Source organism: Pieris rapae, chromosome 4 (genome assembly GCF_905147795.1).
Source record: "Pieris rapae chromosome 4, ilPieRapa1.1, whole genome shotgun sequence".
Classification (NCBI taxonomy): domain Eukaryota; kingdom Metazoa; phylum Arthropoda; class Insecta; order Lepidoptera; family Pieridae; genus Pieris; species Pieris rapae.
This window is the reverse complement of record NC_059512.1, coordinates 1,552,662-1,575,065: the sequence shown is the minus strand read 5'-3', so window position 1 is coordinate 1,575,065 and position 22,404 is coordinate 1,552,662. Positions and strand designations below refer to the sequence as shown.

The following is a 22,404-nucleotide window of genomic DNA, read 5'->3' as shown; positions in this document are numbered from 1 at the left end:
TGCCAGATTTACTGCGAGGTTTTTCACTAGATATCCCGGTGCTATGCTGGTTATATTTTTAAACCTGATTCCTCGATAAATAACTATAGTTTAATCATTTATATTTTGGGGTTAAAATTTGATATCGTGATTATTTTTGACGTTCATATGTTACCTATATGAATAAATGATTTTTTTGATTTGATTTAAATGAAACAATTTCTAAACGTTATTTGTTAAATAGGAAAATATTTCAGCGGTTCCAAAAATAGACAAACACAAGCTTTTTGTGTTGTATTTTCTAATGCGCATACTACTTGTTACTTACATATACATACTGATATATGTATAAATGAAAAGCTTTTTTTAAAAATTTACCTCTACATTTTTCAGTTACGCGTCACATTTTTCGGTTACGCGTCACATTTTCCCGTTACGCGCCATCTTTTTCTTGTCCAGACCACGGTTGATTCGAAGAGATTCGAAGCCATTATTAACAAAAATATATAAAAACGATAACAATGATAGTAGAAATTCTATTATAAATAACGAAATTCTGTAATAATCTCAACCATCAATCATCAACCAAGAATATATACTAACATCACAATAATACATTCAGTTCATAAGCATAGTATTCACAAATACCTTGTTTCTAAACAATGTTTCGTCGCGTTTACAATTTAATATTTGTCGTAGCTACCCTGATTTAACAGACTGGTCTAAATCCTTTGTTTACGCTTTGGGAATTTAGTTCTAGTTTACAAATTCAAAGATATTTACTGGGGTTTGCTTTGCACTTAGTTACACAAATATATGGTTCAGACAATTATTTTATAACACGTACAATGGTTTGCCATTTAATTGGTCAATTTTTTGCAAGGAAGAACGTGTTTAGGTTATTGAAGTGAAAACTTCTATAGCGGCGTGGTACACACAAAAAATGATAAACTCGTGTCATAACACGTGACCTGATCGAAAATTCGTAAGACGGATGGAGAGTAGACAGCTGGCGCGTCGTATTTAGGGCCTGTTTCACAATATATGGATAAAGTGCCAAATAGCTATGTAACACATAAATTATTCGAAAGATAAAAGTTCCGAATAAGAACTCGGCATTTCATGACAAATAGCGCTATCTGACAGTCGTGAAACGCAAAAATACTATTTACATACCAATAAGTAACAAATAGCTTATTTGGAACTTATCCGGACATTGTGAAACAGGCCCTAATACTGATAATTAAAGCAGTTCGTGCAACATTATTCCCTAACCATTCCGAAATATCAAAAATACATGCTGTCTGCACTCCCGAAGTGCCCGTCGTTTTTTTTACACGATTCATAAAAACATTCACATCAAAGTAGAAATCGCGAAATCTAAAAAGTCATTGTCTTATGGGGCGCAAATGAGCAGGTGGGTCACTGTGTGTGTGTTCACCACCAACACCACAATAGAGTGCGACTGCACATGGCATACAACGCCAGGCTTACGGCTGGTGATCTAGTCTTTAATAGTCCAGTTCAATTGATAATCGTCTAAAATTTCAACCACATAATTCGTATATTAAGAGGCATTGTCATTTGTCATTTTAATAACTTTTCTGTAATCATATTTTGTATGTATATTATTATTATTTAACGGTGCAACTTCATAAGTGTCTAATTAATACATTATAATGTACTGTACATTTTTAACATCTTTAACTTTAACGGCTTTCCCCAAACATTAGCTATATTTAAACACGTTCATTTTTTAAATAATTGCTAAATTGTATTTAGTGGCCATTACAATCGCAACATAGTAACATAATATATAATATCTCACGTTGAACCACCAGTTAAATCTAAATTAAACAACGAATGAGGCAATAATATTAAAAATAAGTCAATTTTATTCAAGTCTGTGATAAGACAAGTGCTGTGTTCAATTACAAAATGGCGTTCGCAGCGGCTCGTATGATCCTGAAAGACAAGAGACGGAAGGCTTCTAAAGAGGACTTCAGGGACCCGAGAAATAGAAGCAAGGTATTTAGAAATATATACTGACCTTCACAGTGTTTGTTTCATATAAACAATGTAATTAACAGTATAAATCTGTTTTAATGTCGATAAAAACTTAACTAAGCCCCATATAACATTGTTAAGACGGCCTTTGTATGAAGCATAAAATAACTGTTTAATGTTTTGTGTATGTATATCAAAGATAATTTCAGGTTAGGCTTACTTTTATTAAAGTTAAAATTATGTCTTTACGACTGGTGACATGGTGAGTTTATAATTATTTTTATTTAAGTAAGACACTAGTAGCGGCTTGGAAAATCTGCTTTAATCGTTTATTCAGGGGTTATGAAAAGGGTACTTGTGAGAGAGAGTTATCTCTGATTGCTGCCAATATATATAATATGTATAAAGACGACTGAACACATATCCAAATATACGTAAGCGCAATAATGCAAAAGCTCTTGATAGCTTTCGTAAAACCCGCATGTTATTGTCGTTAAGACTCTAAAATGCAGACAGAAGTTACAGATATTAAATAGTTTTGAGTGAAGATAATATTTCTTTGATAGCATGCACAACATACAAATTACAGATAGGGAACTTTTGCATAATGTAAATTTTAATTGCACAGAACTCTAAATTTTGGTAAGATATTTAAATGTATGTAAATACATTCGAAAGACTTGGTTCTTGGAAAATAATAGTTATTCCAAGGAAAAGATTTTTCGCTAAGTGGGGATTGTATAAAAGTGATATTTAGAACAGTTCATTAGAGTTTGCAAGGAAATTGCTCATTAAGTCGCTGCTACATTATGTGATTAAGGTCCGCCATATACACAGAAGCGAGCTTTGAAGTCTTTCAAAAAATTAAGTTTTGGTTTACGTAATACGGATTTTATGGATTTTTCTAGTTAGTTTTTTACAGTTATTGATGACAAAAACATATTTGAGAATCAATTTAGTATTAATTTAGTTCTTGTTTGCATAGTAACTGGATTTTACAAGTTAGTTTTTTACTTTATAGCCTATTTTGTAAATTCGTAACTGATTACTGTATTAAATTATTATTTTGGTTATTTACATTTGTTTACTATTTTCGGCGCTAGCCGGCGAGTATGCAAATGAACACATCATTAGTTCAGTAAAGATATTTTAGTAAATACAATATATTGTTGTTACAGATTACACTTCATAGTAAAATATTCCGTCATACGTTGAGCTATTTCCGGTTGTGGGCTGACTGGTTTGCATTTAATGAGTTTTTCTTTTACACTTTCTGTTTGTTTTTTAAACTGAGCGCTTATTAATTGCGAAAAAGAAGTAAAAGTCTTTTATACAGTATTTAATTCAGTTACGGTGTAATAAAACTATTTAGATATGTTAAAACGTAAGCGAAAAAAAAAATAAAAAGGTTCCGTACAAGAGAAATCATCATCATCATTAGCCTCTTTTTTTGGGATTTCTCGATGGCCTTCTCCAGCTACCTCCGGTAAGCCCTGCACTGGCCTCTCTTCTTCCACTAAGAGCGACCTTCCGTCCTTCCAGTACTCCTAGTCGGTGGGCGTCCGCGCTGTCTTTTATTCGGTCGAGGTCTCCATTCAAGGAGCCTGCAAGAAATTAGTTCTTCTCCATGCGAAATGTAGCCGGCTCATCACCACTTAGATGTTGCCCAGCCCTTACTCTTACGATCGTTTCAAGAATGGCTTCATTTCGTAAGCTATCGCCATCGGAGATGTAAACCATTGCACGCTTCATGAGAGTAATAATGACTTTTCCCTAGAGGCACGCCAATGAGAGTGATTGAGTGGTGAACTTTTCGAAACATTTTCGTAGCTTAATTATTCAAAATTTTGAACTACATGTTTGTAATTAAAATACTATTTCAAAAGCTTAATTACTAAAATACCTCGCTTTTTGGATGTAACATTTTATACTAGTAACATAACCCAAGCTCACAAAGGGTATGTCACAAATTACTTGGTATTTTAGTTATATTTACCTAAATCCGTATAATCGACTTTAACCCCAAAATGTGGGGCATTAGGGGTCATCCCGCCCTACCCGGGGTTTAAACTTAAATCTTGACTCGAATAATCGTTACTTTCATTTGAATTCAATACCTATATGTAGGTATTTGGTAATTGAAGGTTCACAATGCGGGAATTAACTATTGTTAGACTTTTGTAGTAATTATATATATTACTGTAATTTTAAATGGTTGGCAGAAAGTATGGGGTCATATGTGTTAAATTTTTAGTTTAAGTGTTTCACGCCTATATCGGCATACCTTTTCTTAATTGTAATTGTAAAAACAGTTAAGCCTGTCATTAACTTATTAATTCTTTCCAAACCATTGGTTAACGATATTGAATGAACATTGTTGATGTCTGGCAGTTTTCATCTTTACACATTGCACATTTACCAGCAGAGGTATTTATTATCCATAGTTTCAGGGGAAACAACTCATTTATAAGCATATCTCCATAGAAAACATGCACATATTGTTTTTTCGTGTTCTAGTTACAGTTATGAGCCAAAAGTTATACTGATATTTTAAAACATTATTTGGTCAAAAGTGTTCGTTTCTAAATTCGATTTAATGCATACAATACATTCTACTGTTTTTTAATTAAAAGAGATAAACATACGGCTATTAATTTCGAGTAGATCGTAAATAGGCCTCACGTCAGCTAGACCGGAAGTGGCTCACAGAGAGGAAATTGGTATACGCTGTCGCTACATCCTCGTTTCAGGCTATTGTTATTTCGCTGTTACGGAAAAAGGTTTTTGCGACTACATGCTTGTTGTTTGTCTATTAATTTTCTTTTAGAAAATGGGAAAACTACCTTGATTATATAGTTTTTAACAAATTTTATTTACAAAAGGGTCCTGTCTTAAGTCAATTTTTGTTTTATCAGTATTTTTTGTGTCGTCTTAAAATTACAAAAAATTCAAAAATAAAAGATAATCTAATTGTTACTTGAATAACTCGAAAAGATGTCATCTAATTCGGTCCAGCCGAATTAGATGACATCTTTTCCATAAAGAGTTTAATTACAAACGCCCAGATATATTCATATAAAGATTTTGTTTGTACTCACTCGCGAACCCTCTGGCATTGAGAGTGTCCATGGGCGGCGGTATCACTTAACATCAGGTGAGCCTCCTGCCCGTTTGCCCCCTGTTCTATAAAAAAAACTAATACTACAAAAAATCCCATAGTATAATTAATATTTAGTCATTAATTTTATTAGTTTGATCAATATTTGGTCATTGTCTTTTCTCCAAGTAAAGAAATGACCAAATATTGATTTATTTAAGCTTAATTTAAATCTGAAACTGTTCGAGTTCTGTGCAATTAAATTTAAAAAAGGGAAATTTATTTTGTATTCTCGTAGCATAAACAGCTTAGCGAAGGCCTTTTCCAGGAAGAGGAAAAACAAGTATCATAAATGTAGCGAACAGGAAAACGAGGGATAATTTATTTTAGTTCCTGTAATATGAACCCACTCACATGCAACGAAATTGATTGCTTTATTATTCTACTTGTACCAAATTAATTTCATGCTTAATTCGTGTTTTGTATACAATTGCGTTGCGTTTCATGTGAATATTAATAATGAAAATCACTAAATTAAAAAATATAATACGAAATTTTACATAACGCTGAAATGTGTTTTACACTCTAATTATATCATTACTAAACCAACTTGTGATCATTTTTATTACAGGTTTATTTTACAATGCACAATAATTCGAAGTTATTCTTGGTATACCAACTATCACCGTACTTATAATTAAATTTGATAAGACAATGAAATATATCCAGATATTTGTATTGTGTAACATGTTCGAGAACCTTCAGCACAAGTAATACATACAATTCACTTAATAACAGCTCTTAATATTAAGTCCTGACTACTTTACCCAGTAATTTGTGCCTACAAGTCGACACCCACTCTTGTACAACTGAATACTTAAATAGCACTGTTTATGGATGTGTGAAACTGCTTTAAATGTAGCTTTTATTGGTGTAAGTGGTACTAACAGCTATTAAAAATGTTTTTATCGTGCTAACGGTTATTTGTATAGCTTAAAGTGAGTGCTCTTTGCATTATGAATAATGAAGTAAGAGCCGTGCCAGCACGACAATTGAACTATACGACGCGATAATTGGGATGATATACACAAAGATTTGGTGGTAGTCTTGAAGGTTTATGGAACATTATTTCGTTCACATGATCGTCACTTCTTGGCAAACCCATTTCAATTAGCGCTACAACCGTATTCGGACCTCAGATGTTAGAAAGTGTTTCGTGATCGTTTACCAATATAATAGGCAAGTAGTTGATCAGCCTCCTGTGCCTGACATGCTGTCGACTTTTTGGTTCTTAGTCAAGCCGGTTTACTCACGATGACTTGCACAGCCGCGGTTCGAACCTACGACCTCAAGGATGAGAGTCGCACGTGAAAGCCACTAGTCCACTACTGAATTAAGAACATTTAATAATCAAGAAGACTGGTTTAAGAGCTGGTTAAACAGAATATTGCAAGCGGGCACTACCACTTTTCCTGAGTACCAAAAACTGTAAGTAATATTCTCCATATCAAGAAGCTTTTGTATGAGATGTAAAAATAATACTCTGTTGTAATTTAACTTCCGCTAAATTGTTATCGTGTCGTATAGTTCACTACAACGTCACAAAAGACGTGTTCCGAGGTATGCAACTTCTTTCTGGCTTTCCTCTTGTCAATGGTTTCAACACGGATATGCTTGCATTTACCTGTTTTGTGTGTTTGAAAGTTCACTTGACGGATAAAAATACAGCTGTCAAATGGAATTTCAATATAATCTGTGCATTTGTATATACTGTGTAATGGGCCTATAAGGTAGATATGCTGCACGGAAATCTTTCCTTTCTGCTCTGCACCCTTTTGCACCAAGGTCACATCACTTTAAATATCTTTTTTGTCTTTACCTTCCTTAAATTTCAGAATTAAATAGCATTTAGAAATTCTTCGAAATGTTTTCATGACATAATAAATTTTCGAATCCTTATTGCTTTACATTAGAAACAATGATATAGGAATATCAAAAACATGGGTTAAAAACTTAAATCTATGGAAAATTTTCACATTTTTCATTTCCACGATCTGCATCCAATTTTCTCAAACGCCAAAGCAGTATGCGTGAAATCGTGGGACATAAATCAATAGATTCGACTTTGTTCCGATTCTCACTGAGTTAAGAACTACATATTTAAAGTATACAATGTTTTATATTTTATACTATATTTCACATTAAGCGCCATCTCTTGAGTAATTAAATAAAAATACGATGAAAATCTATTATTGTACTATATGATATATAATTATCAAAATGTATGTACTTCACAGTTTATCATAAAAACATTATTAATGTTTTTTTACAGTACGCCAATTAAATAATAGCTAAATATAAGCTTCAGTTCTCGGATATAATTGCGACCAACAATATGTATGGGAAAGATTTCTGTACATAGAAGTGTGGCATGTCGGCCTGGGCTATGATGCTATATGTGCTTGGTGTATAGGACAAATGTTTCTTCTTGCAGGCCCGGAGCGCTAGCACCAGTAGCTTTAGGAGTGTAAGTCAGGTAATGACGACGCTTGATCATGCCTGAACATTTACATTTTATTGTTTTATTTAGCCGTTTGTTACCTACTTGATTTTCATGTCAGTCACCTGCATGTAGTGCAGTAGAAGTAGATGAAGGTAAGTTTAAAATGTATGAGAGACATTTGATAAAATTCACAGCAAAATAGTAAAAAAAAAACGTCGTCATACGCACCTGTTCCGGTGTTAAGTAAGATATAATAAAAAAAAATTCGTACAAAATTAATTCTTAAAATACATACAATACACATTTCATATTACAAAAGAAGTAAATTTTTTCATAGCGTTCATGTAACAGTCCTCTAAATTGATTCTAGTTTCGATGAATACTGGCCATTTACGTGGGAATCATTACGCAAAACAACCGCAGGCGCAAATAACACTATTCTATAGCTCTATGAGCCCTATGCTGATACTACTGGAGTATGGTAAGATAAGGACACAGTACAGATCGGATTATTTGTTCATCCAAGGCGCAAAGTTTTCAATCATTGCCAACATGCAATTTTTCCACTTCACTAGATTCGAATCGGAAATCTCATTACTAGAATTACTAACTTGACCTCTGCGTGGGCTTATAAATATACTTAATAGACATACCTCAATGAAGCTTCTGCTACCTTTAACATAGTATCTATCTTTTTCTGTTAAGTTATATGTTTCTTCCCTTCCCACATAATATACATAAATCCCGCTATCGTTTATCGTATTACCTAAAAAATCAATATACACTTTTCGTTCTGAAGAAAAAACTCGATAAGATCGTACATTGAAAAGATTTTAGAACATAATAAAGAGTTCTTACTCTTGCACTTTACTAATTAATAATTAATTTGTTAATTAAACTTATTTTTTAACAGATACCGCCCGTGGACACTCACAGTACCAGAATAATCGGGAAAGTCTTAGTACGTTAAGAAATGGAACGCTCATGGTCAAAATGATTTGGAAAAACTTTCATTAGTCCTGATTCCAGTGTAAAAAATGTGCATCAAAAGCGTGTTTTAAAACAATGGGCACTTGTTTTTATAAACAATATAATAAAATCCTTTTTACTATTGTTTGAAGAACTCGCAGTTTTGTTTTGCGATTTGGCTGAGATCGAAATCGCGTCCTTTGACCTACAAACCTATTTAATTCAAGCCCCAGGATGGTGTTCTACGCTTAAACTTTAGTTTGTAAAACCGATTGCATTTATCGTCATATAAATCACCCGGTAGTGTTTGCCAACCTATTTTCGACAATTCCGTCTAATAAATATATCTAATTAGATTTAAAGAATCATTTTATTTATAAATTTTGGCACAGAACTTGACACGGTAAATATAAATTGTAATTATGTAACATATTTGATAATAATAACCTATAGTTATTGCTATAGAATAAATTTGATTTGATACATGGTTTTTAGGATTTCGATCAATGTTAAACAAAGAAAGGGGATGAGTAGTTTTAACGAAACGAATACGTGTTTCGCTTGTTTGTGATTGGTCAACAGCATCTTCAGTTATACGTGACATGATATGTCATATTCGTTTGTAACGTTCAATTTATTCTCTGCTCCCAGAATCGAGTCGAAAACCAAATACAGGCTTTAGTTCCTGATCTCATATTTAACATTACTTTGTTTTAGAACGCAATGTTGATTTGACAATGTACTCTCGATGCTTATATGTGTATTACTTTACGCATTGTAACAAAATTAAAATACGTTTACTATGGAATATAAGATACTGGTATTATGTATATTGGTAGACATCCCTACTTATCGGCAAAGATGGCAGAGGTGTACGCCGAGAGAAAGACCCGGCGAGAAAAAACTCGTTACTCTTTTAAAATATCAAATCATCAAACTAACTAAAATAATATATTTAAAAAGAATACAACAAAAAAGCAGCGGCACAATCTCTTGGCCTTAGATTTAATTAGATATTTCTTTTTGTAAGGCAAGTAGATCAAAATGGATCATGGATCGAACGTATGTCGTCACCATATTTTCCTTTACAGTTCGTGCGATGGTGAGTACGTCTAGAAAGAATCATACTATCAAGCCAACACGGCCTTTAGTGAAATTACATATTAAAAATAAATAGCTTTAAATACCAAACGCTCTTTCGGCTAGAAATAAAAATGCACCTGCACATGAGATTAAATTAAAGAAACCCGTCACTGGTTTAGTGCAAAGCTCTGCCAGAAAAATCCTGTTTAAATGAATTTTTTACATTACTTTGGGCGTGGCTTTGGTTAGGCAACTTTTTTATTTCGCTTCGGAAATTATATATTTTATACAGATAGGTGAGAATAGAAAAAATAGTTAATATGATTGTTAGACTTAAAGTCGATAGAAATGATAGAATGCTCTATAAACATCTAATAATTTTATTTATTAACACTTTCTTGCGTACAGAAATATAATACAATTGATATAATAAAAAGAAACGATAGGCAATCAGTGGCTTTATCGATTTCGAGCGATCTCTTCCAGGCGACAACCGTGAGAAAAAATAGATAAGGTAAGAAAGAAGTGCATACATAATACATATTTTATTACTAGTTATTTAGACAAAACTAGAACGTGAACAAAAATCTAAACTAAAAACTAAAAAATGGATAGTGGAAAAAAAATCACATGAATATCGATAATTTTAGATCAGTTCCACATACGTTGGTGCGAAAGTACGATGTGGACAGAAAGTGTTTTTAGATCAGAGATGTAATGGAAGATTTAGCTGAGCGAATTTAATTTTTATCCAATCCAAGTTTCACATACATAGTAAAATACTGAATTAAATACGATTTCATTATTATTAAGTTGTAAAAAACACATATAAAAATAACAAAATATTTATTGCAACAATACAATATTTTTAGTATGTATTAGGTAGACATATCATAATATGTTAAACTTTTTCTTTATGTTACTATCTATCGCTTGTCTTAGTCACCAGTCATCATTTCCATGAATTCTGAAAAAATATAACTTATTATTTAACATACGGCGAAAACTATATTATTACAGTTTTGAAATAGTTCAAATGATTATGTTATATTTTTGAATAATAATCAGATTATTACGTTTTGCATATCACAAACTTTTTTTTATTAGATGTAGTATTTTTATTTTAGAATTATTTAAACTTGTATCGGTTTTCGTTTTCAAAAAACGGCCATACACTTCAATCAGAAGCGTATATATATATATACGCACATTGATATAAAGACACATAAAGCAAATATCCATGAAACACACGAAATATAAAATTTCAAGCATCAATACTTTTTTTTTATTCGAGAACAACTATTCTTAATGCAGTGCTATAGACTTTATAGACATTGCATCGAAAAGGAAGAAGTGAAACTTATTAAAAATGCTAACCGACGCCCATAGACAACCATAATGTTGCTAACATTTGAAAATATTACTATGAGATGACTACTTATGGCGTGGTCTTTAAATTTCTTAAGCGCCTTATTTAGTAGATTCCGGTTTTCACTGACGTATCCAAAAAAGGCCATGGGTTTACTCTTAAAAAGCTCAATACGAACCATCAAAGTCCACGGTGCCTGATGAGTCTGTATCGATTTCAGCTATCATTTCATTGAGTTGGTCTGACGTCAGCTGATCGTCCAACGCTGCAAGGATCTCGCGGAGACTTGATGTAGGAATATATCCATTACCTAAATTATTTAAAAACTATTAGTAAAATTCAAGGTCAAGCAATGTTTCGGCCTAAGACAATTGTTAGACAAGAAAAAAGATTCAGTGCATTTCTACCTTTTTAGTTCTGTGTCAAATTTCTTTATCTGTTTCATGATAATTTGTCAATCTAAAAGGCAAGTGATCAGTCATCTGTGTTTGACACATGACTGACTTTTGTGTCTAAGGCAAGCCGGTTTCCGCTCGATATTTTCCTTCACCGTTCAAGCGATTGTTAAATGCATACATATATATGTATACGTATGTCTTTAATTTCAAAATTTCAATTTTTAATAAGCCATTTTGATGAAAATTATTATTCAAATGTTATGACAATATCTAACGATCCAGCACATGGTCACACACGGTATAGCACAATGATAACAAAACTTTTTTTAAATTTCGGGACAGACTAAATTTAAAATTCGAATATTATTTAAAATTTGACACTGCGATGGTAGCGCCGTCTGTCCGATCCAATGTAAAACATTCCAAAATCAACAACAACTAATAAATTGAAAATTAATTAAAAAAACATTGTCCAGCGGACAAAATTGTGAATCTAAACCATTCCCAGATCCCCTTGAACACACACAAAAAATTTCGTCTAAATCGGTCCAGTCGTTTAGCAGGAGTTCAGTCACATACACACGCACACAAGAAATATATATATTAAGATGTAGTAGGGATGTCTGAGATTTTTGATTGAAATTTAATGACGTGGAATAAGTGATACCTGTATCTAATATTCCAAAATAAAAATATTTTATTTTCATGGAAAGAAAGTCCATAGGAGGGGTCCATATAATCCCCGGAGGATTGAAGCTGCTGAGCCTACTGATCCGTAAAACAAATGAATATCTATTTATTGTATGAGATGAGAATTTAAGACGAGCGTGAACTTTAATAACAAGTTAGGTATGAAACCTACAGTCATGGACAAGAAGGAAAGAAAGTTAAAGATAAAGATAAAAACGTTATCTATAGGTAAGCTGCACCACGTCATTCCCGACTGCCGGAATTTAATTCATAAGCACATTGTTGAATGATGCAGATCGCTAATGTATTTGCTCGATACATTGGCTAAAAGCTCATGCTGAAAGTAAAAATTAGGCGCTAAAACATTTATGCTAAGACCTAATGGTGCATTTGTTGGATTATTTAAACTTCGAATGCCGAAACAAAAAATTAACTTGTCTAAATTAACATTATTGTGTTCATGTTTCAGCCGTTTTTAATTGAACTTTTTCAATCATTATTATGCACATTAAAGCTCATTTTTAACATACATACATAGTCGTCATGGTGCAGTTGTTGAAACAATTAAAAAAAACATTGGTGCTACAACCTTTTTTTAAGTATTAGGCTTCAGTTTTCTGTATTTGTTTGACAGACAGACAGATATAACATTTTTACAAACATAACACATAAACATATCCCCACAAAATTACAATAATCAAAGAAAAAAAATTCAAATGAGATATCCAAAACAATAAAAAGATAAAATAATTAGAATACAATTTATTTTCTCATTCGGCTCGTTTCAAATGTGTTATACATGTGTGCGGTGGCTGTAATTAGCCCTGGCTTAGCATTATGCTGAGAAGCAGCCACAGCGGTGGTGATTCTGCCAGATACCACAGCAGCTAGTTTCATGATTTATGAATATAATAGGCATCAGTCCCCCGTGTTTGAAAAGCCAGTTTCCTCTCGATGTTTCACTTCGACGTTCGAGTGATTTATAAATGCGCACATAGAAAGTCCATGATGCACAGCCAGGGATTGAACCGACGACCTAATTAATGAGATTCGTACTCTGAAGCCACGAGGCCAGTACTCAGAGTCGTACTCAGTACAGAGAGTCGTACTCTTAAAAAACAATTTACTATCATACAAAGTGAGTTATCTAACCTTAGTATATTATTTCGCAATTTAAGCTGTTTTTAACCTACTTCAAAAAACCAAAAGATGTTTCTATTTCGACGTTTATTTTTTATTCTATTATTATTTGTAGATTTATAAACTTGGTATTTCCCGTAAACGTAACAGGTAAACGTTGGATTTATCGTATCGTATATTAAATTCCCAATAGACAAACATATATTTCGCCATGATTTTAAGATAATTTGGATCGTCACTTGTTTTATCAGAGCGTTTTGTGGTCTCAATTAATTAAAAAAACTTCGCGTTATACAATAGAGCCACAACTGCGTACTGCGTATAACATTTTTTTTTATTCCGACTCATCATAAGTATTAAAAATACATTGTATTCAGTAAGATAAAACACCGCCGCAATATTAAAATACTTCGTACAACAAAGGCTATCAAAGGAATCGTAATAAAAATAAACTTTACTCAGCGAACTATGAAGAGAAAGTCATATTGTTTCAAATGAAAATGTATTTCTTTAGATTAGATGGTTTTAAATATAACTTTATTTGTATGAGTTAGTACAAAACAATAGGCTTATAACATAATGTACCATTTAGATAATGTTACATTATGTTCGAATAAAAATTATTTTCATAACTCTATATAACGACACTGACTGAGGGAGTGTGCATATTATGGTGTTATAGAGAGATGTCGTTAAATGGAAAGAAGAAAACCCATTAATCCTACTTATTAGTCATGGTCAACAACAGTCTACACGTGTAAACTCAATTCGTAAACAAATAAACGATTTTCTTAGAAAGTTCGTATGCATGATGCCGACAGTCGAGTTCAGTGGGGGTAGGTGTGACAAAAAAACGTACACAATCTTTATTAATTTTTGCAACTTAAAAAGTACTTTATTACTCAATTGATGTCGCTATTGAGAATTGGTGTAATGCTATGTATAATGTGTCATTGTATGGAAAAGCTAAACAAACCAAAAGCTTGAATTCGTCGCTTTAAGAAGTTAGTCGTTATAGCTGGGAACGTTACATGGAGAATATGATGTGTAAATCTTATTTTTTTTTATTGTTTCAATGGAAATATTTTCGGGCAGTGTATTAAATATGATATATGAAACAATTATACTTTCGGTACATAAGGTATCAATAATATTAAATGAAATTAATAAAATGAGGTGAAAATGTGCTTACGCAAGCCCACGCCATTCATGTTGAGCTTGACGCGGGGACTACGGGGCGTGGTCAACACTTAAAGCCTTCTGGTATTCAGAGGGTTTTGGGCAAAAGCCTTGTGTAAGAAATAATTCATAGAGCATCATGCATGTTCTGTGAATTTGTCTCTGTATAAAACAAATACATAAATATAGGAGTTAATTGTAGAGGGGTGAAAATTAAGGGTAATGTAATGTATGTATTTTCTATGCTGTTTTATAAAAAAAAAACAATAACATTCGTCTAAAAAATATAATTATTGGGCCGGACACCTTTTATCGCTTAGTAGTTAGAAAGATAGATAGTATACGATTCTCAGACCTACTGAATATGCATAATAAATTCTATAAGAATCGGTCGAGCCTTCAGAGGAGTATGGGAACTAACATTGTGACACAAGAATTTTATATATACATAGATATTAAACCTTTTGTTAAGACCTCGAAGAAAACGAATTTCATTGGCTTAAATTTGCCCACGCGGCAATAATGTGAAATAAAATTGCTAGTTTCATTATTATTTATTAGTAGTAATATCACTAAATCACTTTAATTTTATAGTTCAAATGTTGCTATTGGATATATAATAACCAGTATATATTTTAGACATAACTATGTTCATTGATGTTTAGAAATGTGCTTTTATTTGTGTGTAGTATACATTGTTGTGTCACGTTATCTAGGAGATTTTTATCTCCATAATGTACAAAACCATTATGACCAGTCGAATACTTTAATTTCAAGTTCGGCGCTGTACATCGAGAGCATACAACGTATATGACGACAGAACGTTGCGGTATTTGTTACCGCGGCTAATAAATAGTCTACCCAATCAGATATTAGATAGCCTAACACTAACCAACATAAACTCTAAATTAAAAACTACTTCTATATTCATTTGTCGCGCTCCTAAACAAGACTGCTATGGTTACATTAATACAAACCACAGCGGTTTTCTAATGTAACATACTGTGATATAAGTACTATATTATTTTGTAAAATAAATAATAAAAAAATTAATAATATTTAAACAAGTTACTAAAGAAAATAAATATAGAACCGCTTCACTCAGCAGATGCAGGTTCTTGCAGGCAACCTGCTAACGCTTAAAATGAACTAAAATTCAAACTTCGTAAAGATTGTCACATAATAATAATAAGTTATTTTAAAATATTATACATATTATTGGCTTTTATTAACATCACTTTTACCCATTATAAGAGAACACTTTAACGGATTGAAGCTATGTGTTATTATAAATTTATAATTATTTTACATAATTTAAATTTTTTCCCCGACGTATCAACTGCTTAATAAGCCGCTTAAGCATATTCACAATACAATAATACATAGCTTTAATCCGTTAAAAAAGTGTTTTCATTAAATATTATACATATTAACAACTTTATTAAAAATGGCTACAAATATTTTATAGTAACCATAAAGATAACTTTAAATATACAGACCCTCTTTGTCATATAATCTGAAAGCTTCTTTAAGCTCCTTTTGTAGAGCTTCGTCGTCCTCATCCAAGAAGTGGGTCGCAACTCGGACAAATGAGTCGAAATTCAGCTTGCCTGATCCTGAAATTACGTAATGCAGTTGCAGGCTTAAAATAGATTTAATCCATTAATGGGTTTCACAGAGAACAATCGCAATTTATTTCTTACGGATTTATGGTTAGAGGGTTCAGATGATTTCCGTATAATTTCGTGTGTTTATATAAACTCAGAATAGTAAGCTAACGAAAAAGGCACGTAGAATAAAATTCTTATTTCCGAGATATACATGAATATTACCAGGTGGAATGATAGTTTAGAGACTTATTAAATGATATATAAACAGGTTAACTAACATAATAGTTTGTGTCGCAAATTAATTGGTATAATACACATAATTAATAGTAAAACTTTTGATTGTGTTTTTTTATATACTTTTTATATAAGGTTATTAAGGTGTTAAAAGTAGTGTTGACCTTGTGGCTTCAGCGTTTAATTATCAATCCTGAGGCCGTAGGTTCGATGCCCGGCTGTGCATCAATGGACTTTTTTCAATGTAGGCTTTAAAAATTCACTCGGAAGGTTAAAGAAAACATCGTGAGAAAACTGCCTTGCCTTAGAGCCAAAAAGCCGACGAAATGTGTCAGGTACAGGCTGATCAACTAATTGGCTATTAACACATACAGAAATCTGAAAGTTTGCAGCGTCACTGATTTATTGATTTTATTTTAAATTACACATTTCATTATCTGGCCTTTTCGCAATAATTGCAAAAATAACAAATGAAATCCAAATACATCAATTTGTTCTGGTATTGCACTTTTGCAAACAAACAATCATTATATTAAACCTTTATAAAAAGCATATATTTACTTGTTTATGTTGCCGTTTTTGTTTATTACCTGAATAAATAAGATATGTGATGTCAATTGTCAACAATTGTTCGGACTGACAGTTACATTAATATTCGCCATTTATATTTAACAAATAGGTCTTGGCAATATTCGAGCAGGATTTACAGAGGTATAATTTTTAAGCCATATCAAATTGTTGTAAGTGTTATTACTACATTTTAATACTTTCTTTGTAAGACATTGGAAAATGATATTTGAACAGAGTAACAGAAATAAATTTGTGTTTGTGTCAATAATACATTGATATAATACATTATTAGTAATAGTGAAACGGCTGATTGTTTTTTTATTTATTATGGGGATATAAATTCGATGGCGTGTCAGACACAGGTGGCTAATCACCATCTTGCCTATTAGATTGACAAATGGTCATGAATAATTTGTGTATTATACACAAATCTATTGAAAACCAAAATAGGCTGTAATCTATTGAAAACTATTGTAAACAGATTTTTAGTAAACCAACTAAATGTTTATATACTATGACCTAATATTGTTTTTCCATTGTCTCTTAATGAGGCCCAGAGGATAATGGATTATTTTTCCCACAAATATACAAACGTGAACCAAAATCCGTATATTTAGGCAACAAAGACATTCGTAAATTAAGCCCTCTTCCGGTAGAGACTTAAGACCGTGAAGTATTTTCGTTTCTACATGAAAATGAAACGCTACATTTCAATTATAAACTTGAACTTTTGACTGGGGGTTGGCTTATAACAATAGTGTCAAATAGTTCGACACAATTAGGTTGAAATTTATTGAAATTACATTAAAACCTAGTAATAACAATGTTACGAGAATTTGTTTTATCTAAAGCTCCGATGGGAATCCATACCAGTTATCTAGCTGCTATTTGGGATAATTTATTAGTAATTTAACACACATATCCACGTTATAAAAGAAAACACTTATAGAATATATATATATTCTGTCAAAGTCAATGTAGTACGTTAATAGATATAAAAAGAAAATTTAAATTGCACATAAAAAAGACAACTTAATCTTTTAATGAATTAGATTAGAATATTATTACTGCTTAATTAAGTTTTCCAGCTTCGTAAAATATTTCTTCACACCCTCTTGGTTAGGTGGATATATATGTATATATATAATTTTACATAAATGGTATTGTAGTTAAATAAAACCCAAATAACTTAGTTTAATTCACTGTGTGAGGAATAAACAATTATATTGTGTTTATGAGTAACGCTTTAACGTAAATATGAACAAAGCTTTTCTGAAGCTTAGACATGTAAATACTACGTTTATGTGAACTTATCATGTTGAGCAAGTTTGCTGAAGTTTCTATGAAAGTGATTGTGACAGTTGGGAATTGTCAGACGTGATAAAATCTCATGTAAGTTTAATACACTCGCCACATTCCGACTGACTACGAATTTTGCTATCTCTATAATGTAGAAATGGTAAATTTAATAATCCTTTTATAAGGGATGAGTATTACAATTTTAAAATTTAATTTAATTTCAACTATATTTACTATTATTAACTACTATATTTAATATTATATAACTGTTTTATGATTTTTAAAAGTAATTCTATTATTCATTAACCCCCTTATAAGTTTGATATTCAAATCTTTGACTGGGAAAATTCTTAAAAAGCGGAGAAAAATATATTGAGTTAAATTATAAATGAAATCCACTGAAAAATTATTAAAATTATCTTTATCCATGTTATCTCTGTTTCATGATCATTTGTAAATGTAAAAGGCAAGTATTATGGGTGATCAGCCTTCAGAGCCTGATACACGCCGTCAACTTTTTGGTTCTACGGCATGTCGGTTTCCTCACGATGTTTTCCTTCACCGTTCCAGTGAATGTTACATGCGTGCATAAAGGAAGTCCAGTGGTGCACAGCCGGGTATCGAAACTACGACCTCAGTGATGTCGCCCGCCACTAGGCCAACACTACACGGCTAAATGCAAAATAAAGCCTTTTATTTTATTCATAAATCATACTTAAATAGATTATGCAAAGTAAGGACTGGTTGACCGATCGAAAACGATGCATTTGAATTTTGAAACACCATTTTCTGTGCGCACAACACCTGCTCATACGGAGATGGAAAATATATAGTACGGATTAATAAATTTTCAAGTATTTTTGTTTAATTTTCAAGTGCGTATACAATTTTCATCTAGAATATTTTTCAATTAATACTACAGACTATATAAAGCTATTTTTATTAACAGAAGCACCGATGAAACACTTGTAAAACTGTCCCATGTCCCATTTCAAGAGACCTTGAGCTGTTATGAAATTTACAATCAGTCAAAACCATATTTTATGTGTTTGGTTACCGTTTACGTATCAGTTAAACTTGTAAACACTTTACGATTTTATGAGCGTGTCTGGGACAGTTTTAGTTTGCTTTGATGTTTTACAAAATAGCTTCGTTGAAATTACCTTGACGCTTCAGTGCCATACAGGATCACCATCAGCTGATTTTAACGACAATTCAGTGCAACAAGAAGATTAAAATACACGATACCGAATTACCTATGAACATGTTAGAAGGGATAGCTAAAACTAATATTTTTAATAAAAAATATTATACGGAATTAATGAAATCAAATCAACATCATTTATTCATGTAGGTAACACTATGTACACTTATGAACGTCAAAAAATAATTACAAATTATATGCTTCTAATTTTACATTTACTGCCAGTTCTCAAATCAAGGGTAAGTAAAACGGAAGAGAAGAACTGGCAGTAACTCTCCGCCACTCTTTTCTATCGCCAAGTTGTTTGGTTTACACAATGTTTGTAAGGAGCTGCATTACATCATGTTCCACATGACATCTTGTAGTAATAATACAGTCATTGTGAAAGGGCTTAGAATTTTATATATGTTTAAAGTAAATGTGTTCTCAAGGAAAGAGGAGAACGAACAAAAAAGTACTAATTAAAGCAAATTCCGAATAAATAATTGCAAGTATGAAATTTGTGCAAAGCCTGGATCTGAACAGAAGTCTTTGCCCATAGATTAGAAATATAACATAGGATCTATTTCACAATGTCCGGATAAGTTCCAAATAAGCTATTTATTACTTATTGGTAGGATAATCAATATTCTTGCGTTTCACGACTGTCAGGTAGCGCGAAATTTGTTCGGAACTTTTATCTTTCGAATAATTTATGTGTTGCATAGCTATGGTATGGCTAGGATATAGCTAGGCTATAGCTAGGAGCGAGCAATATTTTCCTGGTAAGAACATCTCTTCAGATTTCAAGCACCATAGTATACGTGATCAGATTCCGTCCATAGGAAGTATTGTAACACTTTAAAAATCCATTGGTGCAAAAACTGGCTCCATACTTACATATATACTGGGTCCATAACGAAAGCATGCACCCATAGATCTGATGCGCGGATTCTCACCTAGTAACTCCATAGTAAAAAACTATTAGTTTGAATCAAAGAAAAATGTACAAGTCATACCGTCAACATCTTCTGCATCCAGCATCTTATCCAAATCATTATCATCGTAGTTGTGCACCATCGTATTGAGAATCGTACGTACTTTCTCTTTCTCGATTTTGCCTTGTTTGCTGGAATCGAACATGCTGAATGCCCGTCGTAGCACTGAACAAAAGATAAAAAGATATCATGTTACAATTTTTTTATAATATGCACGAAATAATGTGACCAAATTTTATCAAACAGATTTTGACTAACTAGAAGAAAAAAATAGTCCTAGCTGAGGCTTATTACACAAATATACAGTATTTACAATACTATACTATATAGTGATCGTTTACATATTTTATAATTTAATGTGCAGGGTTTAGGTTCAGGTGTGACAGGGGTAACCATTTTTAATATCCCGAAGAAAATATTATTTAATAATACATTTTTGATATGATAATTCAAAAATGGTTCATGTTACATGCGTATGGAGGTTAAAATTATCGCAAATCGCATAACGAGAAGACAGTGAAACACAAATTACCCCATATTAATTATGTACTATAGAAATATAGAGAAATGATAATTGGAGGGAATCTGCGTTTAAATGCGGTAATTAAAACTACCGTCTTACGAGTGTATTATAATTCCTTTTCATAGAATTATTAATCAGTACTTAAATATAATTACATTTATGCAGTAATGTTTTTAGACCAGCATAAAGTAAAACTTAATCAAAAAAACATATTTTTAAATGGTCAAATGTAATAATAAATGATGATAACAAAAAAATAAATGAAGTTCACCTATCATAAAGTTGTAACTATTGCCATAAAAAAATCACCTATGCAGGCTTTGCAATTCGTACGATTTATATTTATATAAAAAGTTAAATTAAAACGTACTTGCAATTTGTTCTTCGTCCAATTGATTCGTCTGCAACACAAAAATATTTTTCAGTAAAATTATTTAACAAAAAGCAAAATAATTTTGAACACACCATTTTTAACTTTGACGGGAAAGAATGAAGGAAAATGCGCGGGATGCTTTCCGTTCACGCGCTGAGATCAACTGGTTAACAAAGAGGCAACCATGAGAAGTGAGAACCACAGACAAAAAACCATTGCTGGATAATTTGGCTGTAGTTTTTATGTGTTTATAAATATTTGAGCTGCCTCTATGGTAGTTCGCACGTAGAGAATAACTCGTTATATTATAAGAAAGAAATTTTTTCAAAAATATCTTCATAACAGGGGTAAATCCACATTTATAAAATTTGATAAGACTTCAAAGTCTTATCAAATTTTATATATATACATTGAAAATTTTAAATCATAACATTCTTGCGATTTCTTGGTACAACTTCTTTATATAAAAAAAATTAAATAACACAAGCCTTTAGTCTTTGGAATAAATTCGGAATTCAAATGTTGAATAGTTCTCAAATTTCGAATATCGAACGATATTTGCTGAATATCACTCAAAATGTCTTGTGAAAATGTAATATTTTTTTTGGAATAAATTCGAATTTCGAATACTTCTCAATTTTCAAATATCGAACGATATTCGCTAAAAATCACTCAAAATTTCTTGTGTAAATGTAATAAAATTGTTAATAAGTTTTTAGTACATTTTAGTACGTTTTATTTTCGGACGTTTGGGCCAAAACGTAGCGAGATTTGTATCTGAATTGTCCTAGGCTTATTTCCCTGGAGTGAAGAGAAATAAGAAGTCAGTTCTATCCAGTCGGCGCTGCATTATATAAGTCTCTTTTAAAAGTACAATCCAAAATATCGTTGTAAATTGTTTTAATACATAGCACTACAATGTTAGAGGTGGTTTTTATGAGAACCATCAGTTCCTCTACCCTGAGCTATACCACATTAAATCCTTTGACTTATAGCAAATACTGCAATGTAGAATATACCCCATCCCTCTCTGTGTATATATCTATAACCTGTTTTTATTTTACCTATGCATATCTACTATGGAAGTATTGAGACTTTTTTCAATGACATTCTCTCTCATATGTACCTAGGTAAGCCCTAGGAAATAATCCAAATATTTAAGAAAAGACAATAGTCGCCGCTTAACGGCTGACAACCACT

General features: G+C 32.0%; 2 protein-coding genes across 5 annotated transcripts in view; one reads left to right on the top strand and one right to left on the bottom strand.

Annotated features, from left to right (window-relative positions):
* The window catches only part of LOC111004123 (calmodulin-A), a 133,389-nt gene that overhangs the window by 87,865 nt on the left and 23,120 nt on the right, over positions 1–22,404 (top strand). For 2 of the 4 annotated variants that reach the window (XM_045627912.1, XM_045627911.1), the window contains exons 1-2: positions 1,878–2,007; positions 7,578–7,619. The exons of 1 other annotated variant lie outside the window; for it this stretch is intronic. In XM_045627912.1, the coding sequence (XP_045483868.1) occupies positions 1,918–2,007; positions 7,578–7,619 (132 nt within the window). In that variant the 5' untranslated portion in view covers positions 1,878–1,917. Of the gene's footprint in view, positions 1–1,877; positions 2,008–7,577; positions 7,620–22,404 lie in introns of those variants that run through there. One more of the 4 variants, XM_045627913.1, reaches the window with a different exon arrangement.
* Positions 10,005–21,403, bottom strand: LOC111004124 (troponin C). Its single transcript, XM_022274985.2, has 6 exons — positions 21,297–21,403; positions 21,202–21,232; positions 20,330–20,473; positions 15,914–16,030; positions 11,186–11,317; positions 10,005–10,605 (listed from the first exon to the last, which is right to left on the bottom strand). The coding sequence occupies exons 1-6, from the start codon at positions 21,297–21,299 to the stop codon at positions 10,577–10,579; spliced, it is 456 nt and encodes a 151-aa protein (XP_022130677.1). The 5' UTR covers positions 21,300–21,403; the 3' UTR covers positions 10,005–10,576.

What these genes read in the sequence shown, in the direction of transcription:
- LOC111004124 (XM_022274985.2), bottom strand. An exon ending in GGATGCAGAAGATGTTGACG is followed by an intron (nt 16,031 to 20,329) that starts GTATGACTTGTA and finishes ACGTAATTTCAG; the next exon opens with GATCAGGCAAGCTGAATTTC. An exon ending in CAGATTATATGACAAAGAGG is followed by an intron (nt 11,318 to 15,913) that starts GTCTGTATATTT and finishes TAAATAATTTAG; the next exon opens with GTAATGGATATATTCCTACA.